The sequence below is a fragment of the Mizuhopecten yessoensis genome, unplaced genomic scaffold (genome assembly GCF_002113885.1).
Source record: "Mizuhopecten yessoensis strain PY_sf001 unplaced genomic scaffold, ASM211388v2 scaffold11049, whole genome shotgun sequence".
NCBI lineage: Eukaryota > Metazoa > Mollusca > Bivalvia > Pectinida > Pectinidae > Mizuhopecten > Mizuhopecten yessoensis.
Genome location: NW_018408853.1, coordinates 1 through 10,357, shown reverse-complemented (window position 1 = coordinate 10,357; position 10,357 = coordinate 1). Strand labels below are relative to the sequence as shown.

At 36.4% G+C, this 10,357-nt stretch overlaps 1 protein-coding gene across 1 annotated transcript in view; it reads right to left on the bottom strand.

The window, feature by feature from the left end:
- LOC110465073 overlaps positions 1–7,158 on the bottom strand; it is a gene marked incomplete at its 5' end in the record, with an annotated part of 10,696 nt that extends 3,538 nt beyond the window's left edge. Inside the window, 2 exons of the mRNA XM_021520650.1 lie at positions 5,973–6,134; positions 6,815–7,158. Of these exons, the coding sequence (XP_021376325.1) occupies positions 5,973–6,134; positions 6,815–7,158 (506 nt within the window). The remainder of the gene's footprint in view (positions 1–5,972; positions 6,135–6,814) is intronic.
- Between the last annotated feature and the right edge of the window lie 3,199 nt (positions 7,159–10,357).

The following is a 10,357-nucleotide window of genomic DNA, read 5'->3' as shown; positions in this document are numbered from 1 at the left end:
AAATTGTGAATTTCTTGACCCTGGGGTCTCATGTTTCCCCCTGGGGAGGGGGTAAACTTTACTATAGTTTATATAGGGAAATCACATTTTGGACCAACATTTGTTTAATTTCCATTGGAAGTAATTCAATTTGGGTTAGCATTATCAGTATTAGGTAGCAGTTAGATAATAAGCACATATCAGCACTGACTGACCCCCAGGGGCTGATGGGTGGGGCCAAAAAGGGTCGAATTTACTGAAATTTCAAAAATCTTCTCAAGACCCAGCAAAATTTATTATGGACACAGGACATTTTAACATCTCTTAAACGGTTCTGAAGATATTGTTGTTTGAAATTTGAAATATTAATTTTAAAGCTTTTACCTCACATTGACCTTTAACTCCCGACTTTCACTTAAAGTTGACATTTGACCTCATTACTGTAATAAAAAAAATCACACCACTGGTCTACATAACATACCCAAGTATCAATACTCTAGTCCAAATGGTTCTTAAGATATTGCTGTTTGAAGTTTTGAACATATTTGACCCCTGTGACCTTGAAAGTAGGTCAAGGTCATTTGAATGAGGAAACTGTATAGCACTCCATCCCAGGTACCTACTAGCCAAATATCATGACCCTCGGTCCTCCAGTTCTTCAGAAGAAGTCGTTCAAAGAAAAAGTTGACGGACGGTCAACGGACGACAGGCGGACGGACGACGGACGCCGTAGTACCGTAATTAGCTCACATGGGCCTTCGGGACAGGTGAGCTAAAAACGGGCCCAAACGTGATCAGACAAAATATCGGTTAAGAATATTGATAGGGCTAAGTTACAGGGGGTTGTTTCTAACTGTTTAGCCAATGTGTTTAAGTTGCCTAACATTTTCCCATCGAGGTTAACAAATTGTAATAAAATAGGCACTCATTATATATCGCATAATTACCATACATACACATATGTTGTTCATTTAATAACAGTTAGCTTTAATTGCGGTTTTTCGATATTAGTTTGGTAACAAGTATCATGAGTTATTTTCATACAATCCAATGAACACCTATCGTTTTTGTTTCAATTATAATGTATCCATATTTTGACAGGATCAGTTGACTGTCTACAGCAAATCAATGGTGACGATGACGAATGGCTCAATTGTATGAAACTGCATTCAACCAGAAGTGGATCCGACGAGTTTGACCACTTCGCTTGTACCGAGTTTATTATCCAAGAATGGTCTGACGCCGATAATTAGGAAGAGGTGTTGTACCTTAGCTGTTAATAGGACGTTAAACAAAATCAAACAAACAAACAAATGTACCAATATCAACATTTAATACACCTGTGGCAGTAAAGCAGTGACCAGTGGTGATATCGTTTATTCAAGCGCATGTTTACTTCGGCACAGAACAACAAATGATGAAACAGATGCTTTAACATTCAAACGGTGGTATTCTAAATGCCACATGCTGTCTCCACTCTATATAAGATGGAGTTTTTTGGGAAGAAGATTAAGCAGAATTGTTCACCATATGCTTCAAATATTAATATAAAAACGCGCACACTTAATGTATATTCAAATAGTTACTTTAATAGCATGATCCCCGTAAGACATGGATACATAAAGAGGATATACAATACATATTTGTTATATTTCAATCTGTGTCGATACTGATATTTAACCTCTAACATATGTTGCAAACTTGATATACATGTATAACATAGAACAAATTAGTCCCTGCAGGTAGGGCGTAAGAATTGTACCTGCTGCCCCCAATTGCATGATCGTAAGAGGCGACTAAATTTGGGACCTTATCTCTTCTCTCCTTTCTAAATAACTTTCTTCTTCCTAATGTCTCCCTTGACAATGCCTCACTTTTGGCCATTTGTTGAGCGTTCGCCCCTGTGAGGAAGGCTTTGGGTTCTGTCCCCTGGCCGAGACATACCAAAGTCTTTAAAAATGGTAGTTTCTACTCCTGCTTAACGCTCAGCAAATTAGGAGTGGGACGACTGGTTCGCCCGTTGTCAGTATAATGTGACCGGGTGGGGCGTCCTGCTGGGTGTCTTCGGCAGTATGTTTCAGTGAGGTAGCACTATAAAGTCGGCATCAGTTCCGCGCTATCACAAGGAGACAAACACGAACATATCGCAGCCTCCCAAAATACACACACATACACTACACGCATGCATCTTGCACACAGGGGAGGCCGTCCTTAAATGACCTTAGCTGTTAATAGGACGTTAAACAAAATCAAACAAACAAACAAATATTGGTTGTGTAAAAAGAACTTTTCATAATGATATATCATAACTATGCATGTTTGTATATATAAATAGTTTCACCTGTAAACTAGAAATACTTTTTAAATATTAAACCACGTCTACATAAGGTGGGTCGAAAAACGGGAATGTAATATTGGTAAACCTAGTAGCTTGACTTTTTAGTTCGCTGCAATTTACATTTCTGTGTTCAATTGCGTATTATAATTTTTTTGTGATACTTACATGCTAAAATAATTAGTGTATACATCATACGAGTACGGTATCAATATAGGATCTTACATGAGTTTCCATTTCATATACCAAAAGTCAATATGTATGTCGCCAAAAGGGCACAGGTCAAATTGATTATCAAATGAATCGATATTATATACTTATCATATAAACATCTTATAACAATGTAAAGTTATACGAAAGGTCGATATGTAGTCACCAAAGGGCACAGGTAATATTGGTCATATGCACATCTTATAGCAGTGTTAAGTTATACCAAGAGTCAAAATGTAGGTCATCTAATGTCAAAGACCAAATTCAACGCTTATATCGATCAATATGGGATACGTTTTATTTGCCCAACGACATATGTCTAATTGGTCAACTTATACTGTTTATCCTATGAAGATGGCAATTATTTGATTGTTACTATAAAGTTTATCACCTGAATCAGGACTATGTTAACTTGTACTGTCATTATAGGAAACTCGAGGGTTAACGCGAGTGATGGCAAACTCTATTTGTAGGCGCGCATGTGGTTGGGGAAACACGAACATATCGCAGCCTCCCAAAATACACACACATACACTACACGCATGCATCTTGCACACAGGGGAGGCCGTCCTTAAATGACCTTAGCTGTTAATAGGACGTTAAACAAAATCAAACAAACAAACAAACAAACCCCGGACTTGATTATGTGTGCATGTAAACAAATATGGCGTCTCCCATGGATCAATATGACCTGTTTCTACTAGAATGTCCATTAACGTTATTTCGGAATGTAGAGCATGGGTTGGTATCGGGTAGGGTACAGAGGTCAAATAACGTAACTCGAGATAGGAATCCTACCGTTTTATTGAAACTAAGGTATGATGATTTAACTCTAGAATTTCGACGGAACTCGCTGTTTGTTACAGCTCTAGACTTTTATTGTGACTGGTTGATCAATAAATTGCCATGGGCTTGTATTGCCAATAGTTGGTCAATCAAACGGTTCCGATGAAACGTTTCAACATTTTTGATATACCCTAGTTTAATACGTTGAAATATTGGTGTAGTATTATAATGTAGTGGGGATGTTGCCGTTGTACAATATCGTGTGTGTGCTAATATCGTGTGTGTGCTGGATGTGAGACGGGGGTCAGGCAGTATACTCTGTTGTGATTGGTCAGTAGTTTGTATTGTCTATTTGCTATAAATTGGGGTGTTACTTTAGATTCAGGGCAGACAGATGTATTGGGTTCCTGTGTCGCTGCCATAGCCTTTCTAACTCTGTAGGTTTGTAATGTGATTTATAGTTGGGTATATCTGGGATGGGAGCTTTGTGTGGGTACAGATAGGTCACGTAGCAGGGCGGGGTCTTATAGCATGTAACTATGCACTGTTTATGTTGTACGTATTCATGGTCTTGTAAATAAAGTGTAAATTTATATATATTCAGAGTTTGTGTTCTTCCACCATAAACAAATCAAGTACCCATCGAACCTAGCTTTTCAAGTAATGCCTACCCACAGTTCTAACTAACACTATTTTCAAATAAACGTATTCGATTTAAATCCCTAAAAAGATTATATCAAAAAATCAATATGATTAGTAAAGTCACGATAATCAATTAATATAGAAGCATACAATTAAAAAAACTAAAGACTTCGTTATTATGTAATCTATTATGTAATGCATTGGAATAAACACGACTTCAACATGGGCTTCCAGTGGAAGTATTGACATATATATATATATTTAATTGGTTTGTAAGAAAAACACAAAAATGACTATGGCTCAACCCAACTTGAATAGCATTGTGCCATGCCAATTAAACCTTAAAACTAAGCCATTTATATAATCCGCGTTACTTGCATGCAACCTATGACACACGGGTGGGCTACTCAATGTGTATTCGTGACAGATGAAACATAGGTGATCCTTCCTAGTGTATTACTTCGGATATTATTTTGTGATGTAGCAAATCATAACTAACACTCACTAAAATTGGGGAATAGGGGAAATACACAATATTATAAACAAAGAGACCGATACCCTTCCAGGTCTTGAATGCGTAAACTATGTAGTAATATACCATCGTAATGACCACACTATAAATGTTATCTCTCAATAGTGAACCTTACAAGAACATGTTGATGACCATAACGAGTCTTTTACTTTATTAAATAGTTGACCCCACACAATGTGCTTTCTCTGCTGTGATTACAATTTTGTCTGAAAACAATGAGCTGCATCTGTGTGATTACAGTATATGATTTGATATCTCATTATATTAGGTTGTTGCATAACATAACCTTAGGAGTTTATGATTTCCAGAAAGGATGTATTCCCACTTATACAGGATGGACATTAATATGTTTTCTATTTGATATTGCAAGATCGCTATTAAAAGAATAAAGCGAAACCTTTGATCTTCAAACATCTCTTATAAAAAATATATATATTCCGTTAATAGTAAAAATACCTGATTTTTATAATTCGATACCACAAACCTTCCTAGACCCCCGATATGATAAGTGAAAAATCTGGCAAGAGCAAACGAACAAATACTGACGAAGCCGTATTTTGCACGTATTGTTATTTAGACAAGGCCAAAATACGTATTTGCAAATGCCAAGTCAAATTTTGCAAACTGTTCTTCCTCGGATTGTAAATTAGTCGGTAGACACATCTCCATGTAACACGTGGATGCTGTTGGAAGGCTTCCTGCGAGGTCGGTAAAATGCCCGTGGCGAATTGAAGTATTAACCCAAGTGTAATCACTTCTCTTCTTCCAGCTGTAAAATTAAGTTAGAAATTTAGTTTAACAATTTTGTAATATATTGATGATCAAATGTAAAGGGAAATCTACATACAGAATGCTGCATGTGACCATACTCGTAAAACGTAGTATAAGAGCTATATAAACATTGTTGTAGTGATGAAGTGATACCCATGATGTCTACACTTTTCAAAAGATTTTGATTACAGCTTTACTTGACCAGATTGTCTGCTTGCAATACTATCAATGACGCGTTGATCCATCGACTGCTATTGAGCATTGTATATATATCCAAAGTGATGCTTATTTCCTTTAAAACATTTTAACGCACAGACAATAAGTTGAGTGAAATCTCTTTGCAATGGTTTAGAAGAAAAAGTCGTTTAAAGTTATTGCTGACGGACGGACGACATACGCCGCAGTGTGGTTTTAGCTGACATTATCACTTCGCGCCGGGTGAGGTAAAAAAACAAACAACTGTTTCTCGAAGTTGTCGTTTGTTTGTAAAAACCAATTATAGACCAAAAATTGTGTTCCTGGTCAAAATACGTTTATACAAATATGACATATAAACTTTGTAAAATAGATATTATTTCAATTTAGCATGTTTGTTTTATTTGTAAATATGTTATTCGTATCGTTGTCTCATAGCACTCTACTATGTTAGGCTATTGCATAATAAATTGATTGATTGTTACACCGACCATACAAACATGTCACCAGTCTCTAACTCACCTGCCACACGTCGGACGTATCGTACAAACATGCTGCAGGATGCGTCCTCTTTCATTCTTTTATTAGTCCCGCTCTCATCAAATTCGGGTTTGAAGAGATTCAGTAGCCGATTGACCGACAACAGCGAAACAGATATGCCACGGTTGGTTTCATCTTTATCAGCTACAAGTATATAAAAGGGTAATACATTTTTATTATTTTTGTAAATACTGACATTGTATTTTATATATTACGATGTGCGCCTTATTTTCACTCTAATGTAGTTTCTTATACGCAAATTATGACTTCTGATCTTAAACATACATTTCACTATTGGAATCACTGTCTGTTTCTTACTTGAAAGATGCCGACTCTCTCCAGGCCCTTTCGAAATTGAATGTGGTGTTCCTCGTCAGAGATACCATCAATCAAGTCGGCCAGAAATGGCGCACAAGGGCCACCCTGTATAATAGCACTTAAACCTGCAATATATGGAGTTGTGCATATAATCCAAATTATATATTTTGACAATTTCTAATGCTGCCATCGACAGGATAATGCTTAGCGTGGCTGACATATGCTATTTTTGCTCAGCATATGAGTCAAAGTTTAAGTCATCATACACATGTTACAAATATGTAGAAACAAGAATGAATAATAACACATCTGTACAACACACAAATTGAAATTTGAAATTTAAGATGAAGAAGAGCACCACAGTATGAGGTATTAATATTATAACATACCTCAGGTTGAACTGCTATCAATCGTATGTATATCATATTGATTAAATTAGCATTGTGTCTAGTCCAGTGTATAATCATAATTAATTATCTAAGATTTAAAAAAGAAATATTACATACCTATCAGAAAGCCCGACGCGTAGTATGCCTTTGACACTACCAGCCCTGTGTTGTATTTCAGGTGCTGGTCAGTGTCCAGTAGCCGTTCCCGGACCTCCTCCATGAAAAGACGAAAGAATTCAAGACGGGGACCAGCCAGGTCCTCGCATAACTCTCCATAGAAAATAATTTCTATGACTTTTCGGAGGTTTTCCGCAGTCAGAATCTCATCGACAGCATTTTGCCAAATGATTCCCCGACCAACATATACTGGTGTTGTTTGTCTGTCATCTTCCTTTGCGGCCGACATGATAGATTCTTCAGAAAACATCCTCAAAATGGACGTTGGGTCCTCTACTTTTGCGCTGTAACAGGAAACACATACATTCAATTCAATATCAATTTATTTCCGTAAGTTTTACAACTTATAGGATTTCATTTGTACAACAACAAATAATTTCATATAACTTGTACATTCATCACAAATCAGCAGCAGCAACAACAACATCATCGAAATCATTATTGTCATCACTTTCACTCAATATGATGTCGACAGTGTGGGAAAATAAAGTCAAATATATTATACGGCCTTTATCAATAATCATCAACGGACAGAATATAGAACAGTTTATACAAGAGGCACAAATAGCCTGTGTCGCTCACCTGTTTCTTTTGTTGTCTTAACAAAAGAAAAAGAAAACTAGTTTTGAAATATATGGTACATAGGTAATCCAGATTACCTTACTAAGATCATAAGATCCTAAGATTTACCTTCATTTCCCATATTGGGCCGAATTGCTGTAGGCCGCATCATATATGTTTACACATAGCGCAGGTATATCTTAAGAATATTTGCCTCAAGAATATTTGACCAAAATCCCTTCAGCGGTATGGACGCAGTAGAAATTTAAAAGACTTACCATTATTGCCTCTATTGAACCCTGCCCCTCTGGACCCAGGGGGCCACATTCTCCATTTATACACTGGACTGGTACGGAAGGAGTAGGATTTTAAAATATTGACCCTATTTGGCCCGCCCGTCTGCCCACAGGGAGGACACCCAAAGTCAACCAGCCACCGGGATTTTTAGTTTTTCTTATTTCATATACATAATTAATATCTAATTTTCGTTTGGGTACCTTGATGTGAGGGAAAACAATGTCAGGATATCAATTTTTATTATATATATATCTCAAAACACAAACTGATGGCAACAGTGTGGGATAAATCAATGTCAAATACAGGTTTAGGAGTGATCTACGTTCTATCAAAGGACAAAACACGGCACAGTTACTACTGTCAGAGAACATCTTAGACTTGTTCGCCAAAAGAGCCACATGACATAGGATGCTTATATATATGGATTAGATTGGGTGTTGGAAAAATAATACCCTGAAAATGTGAGATATATATGATCCGTATACATACACATACGCGTATAACAGCTATAAAACCCCATGAAGTTGTAACTATTTAGATCTTAGTAGTAAGTAGAATACAACAATGTGGTTCATTTTAAGTCGACAAAATGAGATTCCATGAAAATCACTTCGACAACAACTTTTTTCTATTGTTTTCATTGTGGTGTTACAATAGACAAGAGGCCCATGGGCCTAAACGGTCACCTGAGTCTACAGTATTTATTTTTGTTGTTGAAATATGTACCAATTTGAGTAAAAAATAGTATAATGTTAACATAACTTTGTCAGGACCATGGGCTGATCATTCCTAGACCAATTTTAAGTGAGATCGGCCTATTAGAAATTAGTAGCAAAATAGCGTCCATGGCAGCCAAATTGTATTTCTGATTGACCCGAAAAATAACACTTTGTCAGGACCATGGGCTGATCATTCCTACCAACTTTCAGTTCAATCGGCCCAGCAAAACTTGAATTTAAGTTTGAAATGTAAAATGTTAACGGACGACGGACGACGGACGACGACGGACGAAAACGGATAGCAATAGGTCACTTGAGCTAAAGCTCAGGTGACCTAAAAATAGACGCATAATATCACGTAAAGGTATCAGACAAATCCGACGAGATAGCTAAATCCAGCACGGAGTATCACGTGGAATATTCTTGTCTGAGGTGCAAAAAATAGTAAGTAAATCAACATAATTTTAGTATGGCAACTAAAAGCCACCATGATGATCTTTTAATTGTATGGAAATCACTCACCGCTGCACACCAACATGTATCCTAAATACTGCAACACATGTTGTTATATAGCTACAGTATACTCCTTACCGATTCCTTTTATGTATCTATATGTAACCTGTTGATTTATCACATTGCAAATCACGCAATATTTTTTTCGATATACTATGGTGATGTGATAAATAGTGAATTCTTAGATTCAACAACATTTATTTTTATGACAGCTTTTAGAAAGACAAAATATCGTCTTTATGGCTGTGGTGGCCATGTTGTAAGTTTGATAAACTTACTAACAACAATATATGTTCATAACCAATCATTACCTTTGACTGATCATTTGCAGAAAGCTATCAAGCGACGCACAAATATGTGAACGGTAAGCGTTGTATATGTACCTAATCGGAAAAGTCGACATATAGATGCTGAGTAATGTTATAGGCACCGTGTAAATTATGGAGTGCAGTCGTGGAGTGGAGTAAAGTGTTGCAGTGAGTTTTGGAGTAAACATGATTGTAGGATGTACATTGGTCATGTTCAAAAGTCAATATCCTAAAATAGATGATGAGACCGAATAACAAATATGAATGTACTTGGAATAAAGCACTCATATCTGTTTTGAAGTGGGATTTTAATTTAGTTAACTGTATACTGACAACTGATGGTAACCTGACCTGGACATAGCTGGTCCAGAGATATGTTGTTTTGAATGCTGGTAAGCTTGGATTCATATTCTTTAAATGGATATAGCACGTGTACACCCATCCATCAAGACAACAACACACAAGGATTTAATATCTTTACATCAGTAATGTGTAACGATAATATCTTTAACTGAAATTAACTCAAACTTGGAGATGTCTTTGCCACATTTTGTTGTATCCACCTACAGTTAAGTTGACCTATTAGGCCTACATAAACTAATATAGTCTTAACATAACATAAACAAGAGGTTGAGGTCCATGTAGCTCTCTGGAACTTGGTGTGTTTGATTACTAAACAATAGATCGACATATACAGCTGACAATTCTAATTGATTACTGCCTCTTGCTTCATTGTAAAACTAAATATATGCTACTTTCACATCTGAAAATGTTATCATTGACGATATGGTATAGTAGTAAGTAGCAAGGCTTCATATATACACATGTGCATACGATTCTCTCAGAAAAAAACAAACATGCAATTACGTCTACGTTATTGTCAGACGTCTAACTCTAGCTGACCCCTGCACTTTCTCTAAACTACAATATACATGAATTATCACAATAATTTGGAGGGGATGTTCACTAAGCTTACCAATAATTAAGCTGATGTGACTTAAAATGACTGCGATCATCAGTATATATAAGTTTAGCTTGGCTTTGTGCATATCAGTGTATCATTAACAAAAACTAAAATAACCTAA